General features: G+C 39.8%; 1 protein-coding gene across 1 annotated transcript; it reads right to left on the reverse strand.

The window, feature by feature from the left end:
* Window positions 1-1312: 1312 nt before the first annotated feature.
* On the reverse strand, window positions 1313-18466 carry MRPL39 (mitochondrial ribosomal protein L39). Its single transcript, XM_056858460.1, has 10 exons — window positions 18412-18466; window positions 14823-15029; window positions 12148-12287; window positions 11495-11594; window positions 10371-10438; window positions 8108-8220; window positions 7377-7442; window positions 5861-6014; window positions 3809-3856; window positions 1313-1387 (listed from the first exon to the last, which is right to left on the reverse strand). The coding sequence occupies exons 1-10, from the start codon at window positions 18458-18460 to the stop codon at window positions 1322-1324; spliced, it is 1011 nt and encodes a 336-aa protein (XP_056714438.1). The 5' UTR covers window positions 18461-18466; the 3' UTR covers window positions 1313-1321.
* Window positions 18467-20049: the final 1583 nt, after the last annotated feature.

Genomic DNA, 20049 nt, shown 5'->3' on the forward strand with positions numbered 1-20049 from the left:
GTGTAATATTGCTCTAATTTAAGCTTCTCTCACAATGCTTAACACCACCTCATCGGTAATTTATTTATAGTGAGACTCTGTCTCCACAGATGGAAGTCTGTACCAGATATTCTAAATCAATAAACTACTTAGAATACAAGTCAACGTCTTCACCACAATCAACTGCACCTGCCCACTACACAACCATATGGCTGGCTGCCATTCCCCCACATATGAATATTGTCCATTATGTATCAGATAACCCATACGAAGGCACTGCTACAGTTAGAGAGACAAATATGGGAGAGCATATACTGGCAACTAGCCAGAAGCGCAGAGAGCAGGGCGAGCACTTCATTGGGTGAAGGACCTGACAAGCCACCCACAGGTTTTGGTACAGGTAGGATATAGATGAGAACATAAATTTTTGGTTAGCAGTCTCTCCCCTTCTTGAACCCTATTACCAGAAACACCAAAGACTGAATCCAGTAGTTTACCAACCACATACTCCACTACTGCAGCAATGACCCTCTTCCAAATTGAATAACATAGCCTGAGGTTCAAAAATGGCTGAGCTGTGAAGGTCAGATCTATTGGAGACTAAATGGGTGTTTGCTCAAAATGCATCCTGTCGTAGAAGACAAACTGAAGAGATCACTGGGTTCTAGTCCTACTATTTAACTGTTTGGTTTCATCTTATACCCACATTTGCCTATCAGAATTATTTAAAATGTTACAAGAACCGTAACATTTGTACTTTTATCAAATATGTCCACTATGGCTAGGTACAGGCTGAAGCAGTAACAGAATCAACTAGGAACAAAACTGAAATCCAACTCCCAATTCCTGCTTGAAGCAGAACATCTGGACAAGTTATCGCATCAGGTCACATCATTCATTACTGAACTTCAATCTCAAACTCTCCCTTTAAGTGATGCGTAGCAGTGTCCTTCATCTTCCATTCTTTGGCGTTATACATCATCAGCTTCAAATTGTATTAGGTGTTATGCTGTAAGGGAGAAATATCATCTACCAGGATTTGAACTCTGATTTCTAGTGCAGGCACCCTGCTCACACTATTCAGTGAAAGCTTGAAAATACTCAAAGGCACAGCAAACCTCCCCACCTAATGAAATTTTTGCTGGGTCTTCCATTGACGCCTAAATTCTGGTTTGATTTAAAACCAAATGGGAGCAAGAGCAAATATCCAGTTTGGTTTTTCCTTTAAAATCAAGAAACTTTTCATTAAAATTCATCTTTGGAGAAAGATTTAAAGAATGAAATTGGTAGTTGAAACACTGTCAATTTAATTGTGTTCTTTCCCCATACAAAACGTGTAATATTAGACTGATTCAGTTTTTGATACTTCATTTTCATCTTTCACTTCTTTCCGTCTGTCTTCACTGATCTGCAACAAATGGTAAACATTTTCAGTTATTCTTATTCCTTCATTTGACACAAGTCAAGAGACACTATGTTCACATGATATCGCCTGCAAATTAGCAATAGTGATGTGAAAACCACAACCACCACCTCAAAAATCATTTGGGTTTTTAAAGTTTTCCTGTCAAATGATTGAAAAACGTAAGGGCTTTTTGAAGCATTTGACAGGAAAGAATGAAAAAAAATACAAGTGGGCAAAGCACCCCATCTGCTCTTTGTAGTCAATTACTACCTCCACTATTTCTAAGCAAAAAACCTCTCCTTTGATAAGGTGGTGATAGCTGGAAGTGAAGATGGTTTGCTACATGCAGATCCATGCTGTTTCCCCCACAGAATGATGCTCATAACTTGAGATAATCACCCCTAGTTTTCACTGCCTCTTGATCCAATGCAGGAAGCATGGGATTTGTACATGGCAAGCTTTTCATGCTGCCAGCTACCTTCTCTCCTTGCCCAAACAAGTTTTGGTAACTAGCAGGGAGGGCTGGCTTACAAACACCATTCGGTGCCAGGACCAGAATTGTAAACATCTGGGCCAGACCTGAAATAGGTTGAGGCATTTAGAATTAGGGAGGTTCACATGACAAGCCCCCACCCTAAATCAAATGGCACGATTCATTTGCAACTGTGGATTTACTCCCTTTGATAAAACAGGTCTTTTCCCGGTTGGTTTGACTGTTTCCATCCTGAGAAAAACTAATTGGCTCCAGCTAAATGCATCACTAAGTTTTAAACAGTTCTATTAATACTGGTAGAAGATCCCTTATCCGGACATCCCATATCTGGACTGATCGGAAAACCAGACCCATTGAGCTGACATGCAGGCAGATTTGTGCTGCCTGCTTTCAATGTTTCCTCTCACCTAAAAAAATAAAATACAGTGTATACTGCATCGTAGGTGGAGTCGGAAAGCCTGCCATTGTATATTAAACATAAATGAATTTGGGTCCCATCCCCAAATTCTCATTATGCATATGCAAAAATTCCAAAATATTCCAATATATGGAAAGATCCAAAATACAGACCACTTCTAGTCCCAAGAAGTCTAGATAAGGGATACTCAACCTGTATATACTATATTGCAATAGACTACAGCTCAGTTTCAAATTCAGATAAGAATTTCACAGAACAGTAGATGAAGAGGTTGAGTTTTTGAGATGTGAAAATAAATACCAATATAAACATTTTAAAACCTGCATAAATTCTTTTATGACGAGAAATAAAAATACAAAAAAACCAAATCTCTTAAGATTTGGCAGCAGTTCTACTACTCAACAACGCTAAACTGAAGTCAGTGGGTGATCCTGGCTCTCTCCGTTCTTTTAGCCTAATTCTGCAAAAAATATTTTCTCATATTGGCTGCCTTCCTACTCACTTTTTCTTTGCCATCTCTTCATCACAACATTTTGTACTTTATTCAAAGCCAGCAGGCAGTATACACATGTACAGCATAAAATGGGAAAGATTTATGCTTGTGTATCAACAAGCCTCTTTTTCTTTGGACATATACATGTGATTAGTGGAAGGGCTTTGGTCCCCTGCTCACTTGTAGTTTAAAGGGAACAACAGGAATTTCCATAGGAATTGATATTTAAGATGACATAAGGAAAATACTGTTAATGGCATCTAAAATACCTTAAAATGCAGTACTGCTAATGAATAGATACCATGTGGAAGGCTTAGAGCTGGAGAAGAATAGAAATAGTATTCCATTATGTACACAATCCTTAGCTTAGGTGTCTTTGGTTTCTGGGACCAGAGGTACAATCCTAAATAAAGTTACAGCCTTCTAAAGTCCATCAAAGGGAATGAGCATAGAAAGGTGAAATTCTGCTTAGAATTGCACTGCTAATAACCAAACATTACCCATTTATCACAAAAAAGTATTACTGTGGTTTCTGGTGATTTAAGGGAAGGGAATACAGTTTTAACCCTGAGAATATGTGGACACATGAAATCCTATTATTAATTAATAATATGCTACATTGTTATACTTATTACTTAATATTGTGATACTTATTACTGTTCATGTTCACGGAAGAAAGGGGCATTCATGGCTACTAGTTAAAATGGATACTAGTCATGATGCATGCCTCTTCTCTCCAGGATCAGAGGAGCATGCCTATTATCTTAGGTGCTGTGGAACACAGGCAGGATGGTGCTGCTGCAGTCGTCTTGTTTGGGGGCTTCCTAGAGGCACCTGGTTGGCCACTGTGTGAGCAGACTGCTGGACTTGGTCTGATCCAGCAGGGCTTATGTTCTTAACCAAAAATCCAGAATTATAGAAGGGGTGTGGCTGACACCTAATGCGCCACACCAAAATCTTCTTGATTTTTTCATGGAAGTCTATATGAGAGTACATCTGTCCTTTGAGTATGAGACTTACTAATTTCTGAGATCTTTCCAACAACCTGGGCCAGACAGCATGATGAAGCTGCAATATGAAGGTATGTAATTATATACACAGTTAAAACACAAACAAACAGAAGTTTTAGCATGCTTCCTTATACCTGGGTGATAGGATGGTTTGTGTGATACACAGTTTTTACCACCACTAGTTTCACAATAAATATGCAAAATCATTCCTAATATTAAGCAAGTGCTTTGATGCAAATATGCAATGGCATTTGCTTATGTCATTGACAATATCTGGCAAAGAAGCAGCTTTTCACACAGAGATGTTACTTCAGTAACATCTTTACCACTTCACTTTTGTTCAGCAATAGTACTGTTGCTTTTTATGTTGCAGAAGTGATGCCTAAGGCAAATAGTGGTGCAAATGGATTATTTATGGAGAGTAATGAACTACCTTTGAAAAAAAGCCTGTGTGTGTGTGTGTGTGTGTTAAATGCCGTCAAGTCGTTTCCGACTCATGGCAACCCTATGAATCAATGTCCTCCAAAGTGTCCTATCCTTAACAGCCTTGATCAGATCTTGCAAAATGAGGGCCATGGCTTCCTTTATAGAATCAATCCATCTCTTGTTGGGTCTTCCTTTTTTCCTGCTGCCTTCAACTTTTCCTAGCATGATTGTCTTTTCCAGTGACTCTTCTCTTCCAAAGTACGACAGCCTCAGTTTAGTCATTTTAGTTTCTAGGGTCCATTCAGGCTTGATTTGATCTAAAACCCAGATTTGTTTTTTTGGCGGTCCAGGGTATCCGTAACACTGTCCTCCAACACCACATTTCAAAGGAATCTACTTTCTTCCTATCAGCTTTCTTCATTGTCCAGCTCTCACACCCTTACATAGTAATAGGGAATACGATGGCATGAATTAACCTAAAAAAAGCCTACTACAGCTCTAGTAAAACTTCTGTGTAGCGCCCACAATAGGACACTGGCAAATGGAATATCCACACAGCTTTAATCTTATGGAAAGCTTGAGACTATTGAAGTAGAAGAATGATCCTTTAAAACAGGCTGTAATTTTGAAATGGGAAGAAGAGGGAGAAATGTGAATAGACTGAAAGTAGAACTTATTTGGTGCTCCTTTTCTAGAACAAATAAATGAAGCAGATGGAACTACCAGACTGCAATCAGTTAAATCAGCATGACTGTAAATCCCAGTGTAAGATGAAGGCCCAAGCGCTTGCCAATTATACTATTTAAAATATATGTTATCTCACATCTCCGAAGCCTGAAGTAGCTTACAACTAATTTTGAAATGAAGCCACAAGGCATAAAATCCCCAATAAAATCAGCAAGAGACATCAAATCCAAAACAGCAGCAAGATGTCATTAAAACTCAGTGGCCTCTCAAGAAAATTAAAGAGGAACAATTACAAGAATTCAGAGGCCTTTTCCGTTACAAGTCCAGCTTTCAGACAGAGCTACAAAAATACACAAGGTGATCTATTCCAGCAAAAGCTAGGAACCATTCAGAGAGAAATTAGGTCTTGCCTTTTCCCATTCAGTGATAGGAACAGCAATAGAATGTCTTCCATACCATATATCATCTCCCTCTGCATTTGGAGAGCCTGAAACTGTTTTACTAGCTATTCGTTTTGTTTACTGCATTTACACTCCACTTTTTCTCCCATGGAGTATCAAAGCGGCTTGATCAAGGACATGTATTTGTGTACACACACACACACACACACAGACTTCCCTCCTCTAAAATGTTGTAAAATATACACAGCAATAATCTCATATGACTAATGAAAATTTGTATCAATCCTGCAAAAAAAATTGCTGATAACAAAATTGTTGGGGGAGGGGAGGTTCATGCCAAGCTGATTTAGCATAAATGTATTCATTACCATTCACTGAAACTCTTATATTGAACAGAAAAAAAGTGCAACATCAGATTGTGTGTGGGCGAAAGAAGGCAGGGATGGGCTAAGGGGAGGAAGCAGGAGCCTGATATTTCTTCTCCATTGTGAGAGTCATCTTCTTCTTTATACTAATCACAAAAATCCATAGATGAATGGATGATTTACCTTCAATTCAACTGGAAGAGAGAGACCTTGAACTCTTCGTATTAGTTCAGACTGGCTGCTTTCAAGATTATGAGCTGCTGTAACCTCATACTGGCCACAAAAGCTTGTTCTGGGAATATGAGGGCCTTCACTAATGTCTACAAAGTCTCCAAACCTGGTTGGGGTGGATCAAAATGATTAATTAACTGACACAAATAAGGCATTCCATATTCTCTAGCAGAACATTATCTCCCTTACTACTATCAATTAAAGTCTTGCCAATGTGTACAATCATTTGCTTAAAGAAAACAGACATCACTATCTACTATCTGCATCCTTGAGAAACATCTTTGAACCCCCACAAAAGAAAGTCACTAGATTGGATTTTCAATACATCCTCTTCTATAGTATCTAGCCTACGGCATTTTATAGAACAATTAAGTTTGAAAACTTTTATATTGTATACTTATACCTGTAGATGTGCAAAGCATCTTCCCAAGATAAAAAGTTTTATCCTTCAATTCCTTTACAATCAAAAAATTCAACATGCTCCAATGTTTATGTAAATTAAAACACAGTTCACTCTAGGAAAACCACAGGGTGATTCTACAGAACTGCTTTTGCTACAGCAGCACAACACACTGACATGCTACAGCTTGGCAAATAGGGGAAAGTTACCCAGCTCTATCTAGATTATCTGCAAGCCTGCAGTGGTGTTAGCAGCTCTGACAGAACATGAAGGTCTCTTGATTACCATACAAAGAGGCCAGAACCCATGCCTCTCTCTCCTTCCTCAGCTGTACGTGCATCACTGAATGGCAGTTTTAAAAAGCACCCCATTAAATTCTAAGTTCAATTCGCCATTTCAGGGCTCATTTTTAATAGGTTTTAACCCAATGGCAGCCACTGTTTCTCAATTTGTTGCTGGGGGGGGGGGGCACTGCCTCACATTGGGATACATATTGCATGAACAAAACACCTCCAAATGTGGGTGCTGCTCCTTTGCATTGAGATTTGTGTGCCACTGGATACCTCACTCCCCCCTCGTGAACAGTTTTGCAACCTTTCAGGAAGGGGTGCCAAAAAATTACCAAAGGAAGACGGCAACTTATTTTATGAGGGGTGAAAACATCTGCAAAAGGCACCTATTGCTGCTCAACACTAAATTTTAAACCACCGCACATGCCAGGAGCAAGCACCAAGTTCCAGGCACCCAGACAACCTATATGGTCTAGCAGGTAGACTGCCGGCATGCACCTCTTCACTCAGTACCCATAGTCCAGCATGGGTACATTGTCAACTGCCAACTTCAAACAAAGAATACATTACTTCCTTCCCGTGTAGAACTTTGAACAAGCCCAAATTATTCTTTCACACTGATTTGCTTCTGTCAAGACTGGAAGAAGAGTGAAGATTTCCAACCAAGTTATCTTCATTACCTTTCAGGAAGGTCAAGTCCAAAACCACTTGATGAGGAGAAAATCCCCATCACAAAAACTCCTAGCTGTAAGATAAGGCAGGCCTGCATTTTGCTCACCTATTCAATGGCACCATTCCTTCAGAATTTTGTGAAGCTTTTTGTTTGACCACATCCAGTTTATACCTAGAGAACAAAAACAGTTACAGCAGAGTTTTATAAGGAATACAACACTGGTGACTTAACTTATCTGGAAGAATTAATACACACGTTACTCCACTCCCTTTTGTATATTCATGAATGCTTCTTTGCTTGCTAACTTCCATCTCAAATAGGACTGGAATGAGTATTCATTTTCTCTTGCCTACTCTCAAAGATCAAAGGAGCATCCTTCCTGGCTCTGAATAATACCAATTGAGGGCTCCAACCATTCACAAGATGAAGAGACTGGGAAGCAGAAAAAGGGATAGTTGCCTGAAGAATATTCTCTGACTGTCTGCCCGCCATGTCAAGTTTTTGCAGTACACTGAGCTAGGTCATCTAGTGCACTGGACATGGTACACACATCAGCTCTCTCTCACAAGGATGTAGTAAAACACAGAAAACATATGGGCATAGTTTATGATCAAAGATTCTTTAACTGTTCTAGTAACACACTCTAGTGCCATCTACTGGCAAGAGTGATGAAAAGCTTAAAGTCTGCAGCCCAGTAAGGAAAAACTAATGCAGCTATTTGTACAGGTTTTTATATTCCTGTAAATTACATATACATCATTTAAGCTCTGAAGTACAACGGATCTCAGAAAATTAGACAAATGATACTTTTGTAGGAAACCTAGGTTAATACTCACTGGTTATGCTGAAATATTTCAAATGCCACATTTACATCAACATCCAGACTTTCGAATGGCAGGTCTTTGTGAATTAGTTTGTGAACGTCTTTTGTAAAAGAACGAAGATTTTCCTTGAAATTAAAAAACAAACAGATAAAAGAAACAAGAAAGACATGCAGGATTCTAATAATGCAGATAACAAATTCAGGGCCTGCCTGAGTCAATAGTAGTGTCTGCTAGGTGTTCTATGAACAAGCTGGATAGAATAGGTCTCACCTTTGCTTGACCTTGGGCTGAAATCAGGAAACAGATTATCAGGGGTGACAAATTTGCTGTTAACTTTTAACCTGCTTTTATCCTGGGTAAAGGGTGCTACAGTTTCATACACTGGAAAAGGATTTAGGCCACTGGTTCACTTGCAACCAAGCAAGCTGAATGGTTACTCCAAAATCAACCTGGAGTCACATTAATAGATAGGGGTTGGTTAAAAGACCACCTTGTGCTCCAGTGTTCACTCTGAGTGGAAGTGAACAAGTTCCTTTTGCTCTCCAGGATTCACATTCAGACTACCCTTGTAAAAGTTCTTCACAAAAATGATTAATAAATACCTTGGAAGGCAGGAAGAAGCAGGGGTGTGCAAGCAAAAAAATGAGTGCACACACCAGAGCGTCATACATATAGTTTGGTATTATTACCTGAACCAGCTGTCTCCATATGCCAATTATAAAACAGATTTTTAAAAGGTGACAAGAATTTGAGAAGGGGGATCTGTAGAGATATACATAAAGTGGTAGCTCTTCGTGCAACATAAACTTGGAAGGGGTTCAATTTGACAACCATAACATCATTCCTTTAAAATTGTCCCCAGGTGGAATGTTTCTGTTAATGGAAAACTCCTATCAGTAGTGAAATATTTATCCATCAAGAGAAATATAAGCTTTGGTAACTCAATACATTTTTAGTATGTTTAGCTGTAATATTTTTTTAAATATTTATTAAAAGATGAGAATATAACAATAAAAGAAAACGGAAATATAACATTACTAAAATACACATACTACAAATTCTTGAAAATAAACTAAAACCGTGCTGCTAATATAACTAAATATCCATACCAGTGAACCAAGCAATACACTATTTATCTAAAATCCGATGATTATTACATCATTCCCTCTCAGCGATTTACACACTGGAGTGTTTTTTTTTCCCATCCTTGAGATTGTTACATTCCGGTGAGCGTCCAGTTCTGTATTTTTGTCATTATTATATGTCCACTTAATTAAAGCATAGGTTTCTTTAACCTTATCAAGTCAACTATTTAAATCAGGAAATTTCTTGCTTTTCCAATATCTCGCCAGATTTGTTCTAGCAACTGTTAGTATATGGAAAAACATAACTCGCATATCCTTTGGTTTATCTGGAAAATAATTTAACAAAATTGTTTCCAGTCTTACTGGAATAACAATTTCCAGGCCGCTGGATATGATTTCAATCACTTTCATCCAGTATGTTTGGCCTCTACTGCAGCTCTACCACATGTGTAGAAAATCTGCGCCAGCTGAATCACAATACCAACATTTACTAGCATTTTTGTCCAAGTTACACATTTTTGAACTCTGCTTGGGGAAAGATGCCGCATATGTGTCATCTTAAATAAATTTTCTCTGAATGCAAGACTTATTGTAAAATTTAGACCTTTCGTGAGTATAAAGTTCAGCTGTAATATATTACCGCTTGTGTTTCATACTGAAAAATGCAAGTTTAAAAGATTTTGCCATGAGACTTTATTGTTAAAAATGCTTTTATTACCTATAACACCAAATACTAAAGCAGCAACAGGACAAGCTTTTGAGATAGTCTACTATGCATGTTAGATCACACAGCTCAAGAGGTTTTGCTTCAGATTTGATACATTTCATAATTATTGCACTATAGCATCAAACCAGTATTGTTTCCTTGTAAATAATTCACATATCCTCCACTCTTAGTCCCATGACATATAAATGCTTGAATAAAACTAAAGGCCTTACTTTGCTCAATTATAGGTATACTTGGCAATGACCAGCCCAAAGCTAGGGCTAAAATACCCCAGATGCCTTGGAGGGCTTTTGCAGGATTATGTAGTGCAATTCATTCTTTACAATTTAGCGGAAACCATTTTTACCAACGTACATCTATATGTGGATGAAAACATCCATCACATTTTGTAATGCTTACCAGCTGACTCTCCCCAAACAAAGGACACATTGAAAACTGTCCAGAGACTCATTACTATGCTTACCTCTGTTGGCTTCCAATCATTCAGCCTGTTGTCCAAAATTACATCATAGCAGAAAGCGCCAGATAACACTACCATTGGAATCAACATTCAAAAGAAAATGAATATTTTAAAATACATGTAAGTTGCATTTTAAAATCTTAACATCATTAGACTTACTAAATATCTTTAACAACAGGATCAACACAAGACAGCTGCATGAAGTGTTGAACACATAAACACATGAAGCTGCCTTATACTGAATCAGACCCTTGGTCCATCAAAATCAGTATTGTCTACTCAGACTGGCAGCGGCTCTCCAGGGTCTCAGGCTGGGGTCTTGTAAGAATCACTTAATGAAATTCACATAGTACATTTAAATGTAAAAGATTTTTAAAATGGGGGGGATTGGAGGTTTTACCATTTACCATTAATTACCAATTATTTTAAAATTCAAAATATCAAGAAATAAATACATATTAGAGAAATACTTGCATAAGCAGAAATTATATCACATTGTGCTTTATGTACATCTCAATGGAGAAACTAAACATCACAAAATCAGCCTGCCTACCCTGCTCTTAATGTATTTCTGATTTTGACCCCACCTCCACAAAAAGCTTTTGAATACAGAATGTAAGATAGCTCCCTACAAGCACCTGCTAGGCTTAGCAACCCACGTTAAAAATATTTTTACTTAACTCACTAAGAACTACGGAAATTAGAGGCAGCAGCAAGACTCCACTTGCAATGGCACAAAATAATTTCAGAACATGAACTGAAAGACAATGCTACGGAGGCCAAGAGCTGACTGGGTGGGGAACAGCCTGGAAACTCCACATATGCCACTTAAATTCCATGAAAGAAATAAGTATCAACAGATGCTGGCTGCATAACACGTTTGGATCCACATGGAAAGAGAAGTCACTATTGTGTTCCTTTCACACACAAAATACTAGAACTTGGGGTTACATGCATGTATTGATGATAGGGTCAAAAGAGATAAGGAATACTTTTCCAGGCAGCTTACAAATTAAGTGACTCACCCACTTCCTAACTAGAAGAAGATAACAGACATAATTTGCTCATGTAATGCAATATGCAGCTTATCAAAAAACAATGGAAGTTTGAAAAAAGTGCCAATATACCTGGAACTTCTGGTCTTCTAACAAGAGTGACCAAGTAGTCATCTTTGAAGGCCCGTTCCAGCACACATCCCAGGATCATTGCACAAGATCGCCAGTAGGCCTGTAAGAAGGGTTTTCACACGAATGTTAGTCTGAAATAAAACATCACGGAGGTGCAGTTGAAAACAGAGCTTAAGCCTTAAAATGCAATATATATTTAAAAGGCTGCTAATATTCTTGGCATCTCTCCACAGGACATTCATCAGCAGACTGCCTGCTAGCACTGAAGGAAAAGTATTGAAACCGGGGCCATTTTCCAACTACGTATAAACACTGGTGAACTTTAGAGACGAATATACACATTCTGATATAAGCGTTTGAAAGCTTGTATTGCAGTAAATCTGCCAGTCCATTAGGCGCCATAAGAATGCCTTCTTATTTTTGCTGCAAGAGATTAACATAGGCATGTTTCCGGTTTATTGGACTACAGACAAGTGTGATTAAATAATTGATGTGGAAATCCAGTTTCTAGTAGGACAGAGATTCCCATTATCTTTAGCCCCACCTTGTGCTCAGCTACACTTGAATCCTTCAATCCTCTACATTTCATAGGAGTGAAATCAGATATAAAGGGGATAAAAACAATCTGGGGGGGGGGAATGGCAGAAGCCTACTTTGTTCACTTCCTCCGGATCTTCATCTTTGAAAGTGAGAAACTGTATTTCACACGACTGAGTCAAAGGCCGGTACATATCCCAGAGTTTTCCATCTACAAGGGCGAGTACAGATTTCTTACAGTGCCATTCGCTTAAATCTAGAGGAGGAGGAGGGAACCCAAAGGTTGAGAAATGTAGTTATGAACATGCTACAGATCTATGTTACAAAACAGTTGGCAGTTTAAAATTATCGGCTATGTAAATTCTCTGCATAGATAATCAGGAAGATAATTAGCACTTAGCTTGAGGGGAGCAGCCAATATCCATGAACATTACTGCTCAGCTTCTATCATCAGATAGCACCAGAAGCCAACCCCATTAGAATGGGCAGAAGGGGCTGAAGGGTTACAGGAAGAACATTTGCTTGTTTCAGCAAAATTTGTAGGACAGGTGGACAAAGATCTGAAGTCTACAAAGAACCACCACCACTTTAAAAATGAGAGGTGTGATATATAAAGTACTTAAGTCTTCATCAAACTTAAGCTTACAATGTTATTTTAAGGACATGTAATATACAATGCACAGGATGCACATACAACTGTACTATTTGGTATACTTATATTTAAGTAATGGAAGTGCCCAAATATTAAGTGTTAACGGTGATGCAACCAATGGCTGCAGCTTGATATTCCTGCCTGTCTTAGTTTTTGTATGTTTAGGAAAGAATAAAGTAAGGGGTGAAAACGTAAATTCTTCATATTGTAATACAGAAAGTAGAAGTCGTTATCATTTGAGCTTAGTATGCATCTTTCCTTCCCACTGAAATCTAGGGTGTCTGAATGTCAGTGAAGGACAGGATGAGGGTGAATAAACCAAACCTTTATCTTGACAAGAGAGCAGCACTATAGCTCAGAAACAAACCTGACAAAGGAGTACATGTATGGCCTGTTCCAGACATGGTTACTCTCGCAAAGAAGCAGCAAGTTCTCAGATTTAGTTGCTTCTAATTGCCTCTCTGTACATAGAGAGACAGGTGACAGAAGCGGCCTAGAGGTGCTGTTTTCAAGCTTAGCTGTTTAGCCAACGGCAGCTGTTCCACAGGAAAGGTGATCTAGCCACTGTCAGACATGCCTTACTGTCATTTATGTTAGATTAGTGATGCACACTCTAAATGGGGTGGCCCTTAAAGAGGGTGTGGTACATCATCTAGAAAAACCTTGTGTCCTGATTTAATCATATATTTTTTTCTGAACAGACAGCTCCAAATGCTTTGGATGTATCTGTCTAGGAAGCCACATCATTCTGGTGGCCTTTTCCTGTGTTTTTCCAGCTCTAGGCTATTGTTTTTCAGGTGAGGCAACCAGAACAGAAAACAGTATTCCAAATAAATCTTTTTAAAACACTGTTCAGTTGATTTCACATTACAAAGATGATGGAGGAATCTGAGATTAGTGAGAAATAAAAGAGGTTAGGCCTTGCCATCATAGTACAGGAGCAACATGGTAGACCAAATTTGCACCAAATATCTGAAAAAAATACTCTGCATTCTGCTTTGAAATCATCACCAACTCCGAAAACCGTTGCTTCATTAGTAATAGACAAATACAACAGAAATGCTATAGCTACCATTGTCTCTCAGTCTTTGATCTAGTTTTGCACCAGTATAACTGGCTGTTAAAATATTATTTTAAAACACTCCCTTTCAAGCTTTTAAACTCATGGTTTGAAATAATATCTTTACTTGAAAAACTGTTTTTACACAAGAATTTTACACAAGAAATGTCCAACTTTTCTCTTAGGGGATTTTCTTTCTCTTGAATTTTTCCATGTTTTCCCCAGGATCTCATATCTCTAGGTTTGATGGATAGAGTATACTCTCCCTTCTTTTCCTATATAGTTGGCAGACACAGAATTTTTATTATCCATCCATCCTAAAAGGCAGGCATATATAGTCATGGGGATAGCAGGGAAAATAGAGTATAGTACGAGATTTGAGGTTGATATGCCCTCTTATAGGTTATGAAGTACAGACAGAACTGATTCTTTCTCAAGTCCTTCAGAACAATTAGGCATATTTAACACAAAGATATTCCCTTTTCTTATAAAGTTTCTGTAGATGACCCTAAATTGGAAGGGAAAAATGCACTCAATATATTGAAATAGCACCTTAAAATCTGCAATTTGGGGGGAAAAGGTCAAAAATTCATTCCTTCCATATAGTTGCCAGAATTCTGCGGTCTGCATTACATATACCACACAAAAACATTTCCTTTTCATAGGGACTGAAATTAACATTAACTGACAGCAACTATGCTCCGCAATGTAATGGAATATGCATATGTCCTTGGAAACTGGGCTTTTTGGTCTTTCTTTGTAACAACCTCCCCCCAATACATAAGAACATAACATAATCAGATGTACTTCCGCTTGTAGCGTTGAACACATATCTCTGCCAACTGAATGCAACATTCATGCATCTGACAAGGTGGGCTCTAACTCACAGTAGCTTATTAATAACAACAAATACCACCACCACCACATTTGGAAGTCTTAAAGGTAAAACAAGACCTGTTGGACTGTAGAAAGCCAACACAGCTACTCATCTGGAAATTATTCTCCTTGATATTAGTGCTAGTTTGACTTGCCATTTAGATTAAGAGTGATAACTCCAGTACTCTGTTGCATTTACTTACGCATGGCACAAGTATATGGTGTGGAGAGTCCTTTGTTCATTATAAACACAGCGCCTGGGTGAGATTTGCCAACATACTTTACTTCAATCTTCTCAATTCGTGGATAAAGAGACAATTGTCTCTCTTTTTCCTTCGCAAAGACCTCATTGCGCATCTGTGCAATCTCAGCTGTTAATAGTCGAGAAACCGGATCTGTTGATACAAACCCTGAAAATAAAAGTAACGACACTGAACAACATACAGCTACTTTAGATCTAGTACAAGTAAATCTTATAATATATTATAATGTTTGTAATTATTATATTTACCAATGTTCCAGTCCTGAACACAATTACCCGGGAACAACTGCCCCTGAGTTCAGTGGAACTGGTTTCCAACTGTTCAGTCCTAAACAGAGTTACACCTGTTTAAATCCACTGAAGTAATGGACTTAAAAGGGTGTGATTCTGTTTAGGATTGTGCTGTCAGTGTGTGTACAATCAGATTCTAAATTTCTTATTAAATGAAGAAATGTTCCACTAATCAAGCCCTTTACACACAGAATTTTGAAACACTCTCAATGGCTCATATACTACAATATTTATGAGCGTAGAGGAGCTCATGGAGCTTTCCCACCTTTCTCTCCCACTGCAGCCCCCACCCAAAGTTTGTTCATGGGGGTCACCAGAGGGCGATGAAATTGGTAAAAGCCTCACCCCAGTTTAACCTACCTCACAGGGTTGTTATGAGGATAAAATGGAAGAAGGAAGAAAATCACACACACCACCTTTAACTTCTTGGGGAAAGAGTAGGATAAACATGTAATAAATAAAATAAATAAGTGCACTGTGTTATCTGGAAAATCAACTGACTGCTTACAATGAAAATATGGAATTAACAGTTAGCTAGGGACCCCCCCCCCCAAAAGAGAATTTGGGGATATCATGGGGGCTGGGGAGATGGGAAAATCATGCTATGCATGCAAAAAAAACTTTGTGTCTGTAGAAACGCTAGTTAGGATCCAAGCCACTGTCTACCTGCAACAGACTAACCCGGCTACTCCATTGGAATTTCATGCAGTAAATAAAGAAGTGTGTCATAATGACAGTGGCCAGAATCACCCACAGGAGCCCGCTATATGGATACAGCATAATAAAAATCAATTTTCTTTCTCTAATCAAAATTGGTTTCTAAACAACCAGTAGTTTCAAACTCTGAATTTTCACTTTTACCTTCTCTGACTTCAAGGTGCACCAGATTTTGTCATGTTTAGTTTGCTTCTTGGTTTGGAGAGTCTAAACACAGTCTGTGGTGGTCCCCCTCCCCTTTGCTCCTCAGTTTGTCCAATGACAACAATTTAAGAAGCATCGAGTTATGCCATAATCATAAATATGATTATGGCGTCGTATTTATGCCAATAAAGGTTTGCGTTTGTTTGTGAGTTATGATTGCTCAGGTCTAAGAACCTTAGGGGAGCGGAAGGAAGCAGAAGATGTTGCCACCCACACTCCCAGGGCAACAACCGGAGCCAAAAACCTCACAGCCCCAAGCGCCATATTCTAGTTCCCAGCCTGGCACGCATGAAGCATGGAAATAGGGCCCCACGCCACATTGGCTACCATGTTATCTTTATAGGTGACCTCCTAGATTTTCCTGCGTGAACAGGAAGCAATGGCTAAGGGCGTGAGAGCATACCTTCTTAGAGCACTGCAAAGCCAGCGTTCCGCACATGGTTGAATTACAGCCTGCTCAACCTTGTGTTTGTGTTAAGTGCCGTCAAGTCACTTCTGACTCATGGCAACCCTATGAATCCAAGTCCTCCAAAACGTCCTATCTTTGCTCAGATCCTGCAAATTGAGGGCTGTGGCTTCCTTTATTGAGTCAGTGCATCTCTTGTTGGGTCTTCCTCTTTTCCTGCTGCCCTCAACTTTTCCTAGCATGACTAAACTGAGGCTGTCATATTTTGGTCACGTCATGAGACAACAAGAGTAACTGGAACTCTTGTCGTCTCATGACGTGACCAAAATACGACAGCCTCAGTTTAGTCATCTGAGCCTCTAGGGTCAGTTCAGGCTTGATTTGATCTATAACCCACTGATTTGTTTTTTTGGCAGTCCACGGAATCCGTAACCCTTTCCTCCAACACCCCATTTCAAAGGAATCTATCTTCTTCCTACCAGCTTTCTTCACTGTCCAGCTGTCACACCCATACATAGTAATAGGGAATACGATGGCATGAATTAATCTAGTCTTGGTGGCCAGTGACACATCCTTACACTTCAAAATAATTTCTAGCTCCTTCATGGCTGCCCTTCCCAGTCTCAATCTCCTTCTAATTTCTTGGCTGCAGTCTCCCTTTTGGTTGACGGTGGAGCCAAGGAATAGAAAGCCTCGAACAATTTCAATTCCCTCATTGTCAGCCTTAAAGTTGTGTAATTCTCCTGTAGTCGTGACTTTTGTTTTCTTGATGTTCAGCTGCAGTCCTGCTTTGGCACTGCAAAGCCAGTGTCCTGCACACGGTTGAATTACAGCCTGCTCAATCTTCCGCCCCTTGCAAGAATCCCTGGGCTTCTTGCCCTTCATATATATGTGTGTGTGTGTGTGTGTGTAAGTGCCATCAAGTTGCTTCTGACTCATGGCGACCCTATGAATGAAAGTCCTCCAAAATGTCCTATCTTTGACATATTTTATATATATATATATATGTGTGTGTGTGTGTGTATATATGTATATATATGTATATGTATATACACACACACACACATCTTAGATAGATACACAGATACACAAACGTACATACATACATATATAAACACACACACATATACACACACACATAGACACACACACATACACATATATACACACACAGATACATATATATTCACACACACACACACATACATATATACACACACATATATACATATATATGTATGCACATATACATATATGTGCACACATATATATGCATACATGTATGTGTGTGTGGAGTGTAGCAACTATACACACACACATATATACACACACACATATACACATACACACACACATATATACACAACACATACATATACACACACACATATATATACATATATATGCACATATATGTATGCACATATACATATATGTGCACACATATATATGCATACATGTGTGTGTGTGGAGTGTAGCAACTATACACACACACATATATACACACACACATATACACATACACACACACATATATACACAACACATACATATACACACACACATATATATACATATATATGCACATATATGTATGCACATATACATATATGTGCACACATATATATGCATACATGTGTGTGTGTGTGGAGCGTAGCAACTATACACACACACACATATATATACATACATACACACACACACACACATATATATATAAACACATACACACACATGGCAACTATATATATGAAGCATGGCAACCAAGGCACGTCGAAGCGCGGTGCATCTCCCCCTTCCCGTCATCGGCGTTAGGAGAAAGCGGGTCCCCCCCCACGCCCCCGCCCCCCGGAGCTGGCAGCCACACCCCAGCAGCCCGCCCCGCGCAGGCCGCCCCGCGCAGCGCACTCACTCCTGCTGCAGCCCCGCCACAGTCCCCGGGCGGCCCGCCACGAAGCCATGAGGATCCGCCCGCCCTTCCCGCCGCCTCCGCCTCCTCCTTCCGGCCCCAGGACGCCGGCGGCGCGTCGCCCGCTGCTCTACCGGAAACCCGCGCCGCGACTTCCGCGTTCCGCCCCGCGCGAGAACCCCGGGGCTCCCGGCCCGGCTTGGCTGGCACGCGCGCAGAGGGGCGCCCCGCAACGCCCCGGCCCCGGCGCCTCCCCGCCGGCCCCGGGAGGTGCGCTTGGCGGCTTCCCACTTCCCGCCCCTTCGGAGAGCCTTGCTCTTCCTCCGGACAGACTTGTGCTGCACGTCGAGGCGGCTGTTCCCTTTGCTCCTAGGGAATCCCCCTTAGTAGCACCGGCAGCAACTCAGCAGCAGAGGCCGGCTTTTCCCGGCCTGAAGCCTGGGGGTGGGCAGAACTGCACCTGTTGAATTTCCGCTTGCCGAACGTCCGTGATGGATACCTTGCCCACGCCTGTCTGTCCTCGTCAGGACTTTCTTAGAAACGGGTCGATAGTATTACATCCGTTCGAGTTTTCTCCCCCCCCCCCCAATTATTGATTTATTACGTATTATAAATTATGTATTTATCTATTTTATCGTTTTTTCCTTTCCTATTCCCTTGCCCCTCTTTCCTTCTGTATCCCATTTATTATTAAAAATCAATAAAAAATATTGATATAAAAGTTTTCTCCCCCAAATTAAAATCCAACGTCAGTCATAAATCAGCATGTTTGAATTGTGTCTTATGAATTATGCAGCATTTCTACATGGCAGCACATCATTGCTGGTGATATAACAAGATTTTTTTTGCATAAGCGATCCATCTTTTTTTCCCTCTATCATCTGTAAAACTCAGTGGTGTGTGCCAACCATGCTTCAGTTATAGGGTTGCCAGGTCCCTCCGCCACCGGCAGGAGATTTTCGGGGTGGAGCCTGAGGAGGACGGGGTTTGGGGAGGGACTTCGATGCCATAGAGTCCAATTGCTAAAGCAGCCATTTTCTCCAGGTGAACTGATCTCTACCAGCTGGAGATCAGTCGTAATAGCAGGTCTCCAGCTAGGATCTGGAGGTTGGCTAATCTCCTATTAAGGAAAAATATCCCGACACGCAGCCACTTCCAATTCTTTTGTTATTTTTATATTTTTCCCATGCTTAGTATCTCTTTAAATACCAGTTCACCAAGTTTTCATAACGCGATTATCAATACTAAACCACCATAGACAAAATAGATAAATGTCCACAATGTCCGGCAATCCAAGTCCTCAAAGAGAAATTACAGATGTCTTGCTGCACAGTGTCGTCTTGCAGCAATTTCAAGTGTTGGTCAGCTTGTCAGCTGACTTTTAGAAGACATATTGCAAGACGACACTGTGCAGCAAGACATCTGTAATTTCTCTTTGAGGACTTGGATTGCCGGACATTGTGGACATTTATCTATTTTGTCTATGGTGGTTTAGTATTGATAATCGTGTTATGAAAACTTGGTGAACTGGTATTTAAAGAGATACTAAGCATGGGAAAAATATAAAAATAACAAAAGAATTGGAAATGGCTGCGTGTTGGGATATTTTTCCTTAATAGGAGATTAGCCAGCCTCTATATA

This window comes from Euleptes europaea, chromosome 12 (genome assembly GCF_029931775.1).
Source record: "Euleptes europaea isolate rEulEur1 chromosome 12, rEulEur1.hap1, whole genome shotgun sequence".
NCBI classification, from domain to species: Eukaryota; Metazoa; Chordata; class Lepidosauria; order Squamata; family Sphaerodactylidae; genus Euleptes; species Euleptes europaea.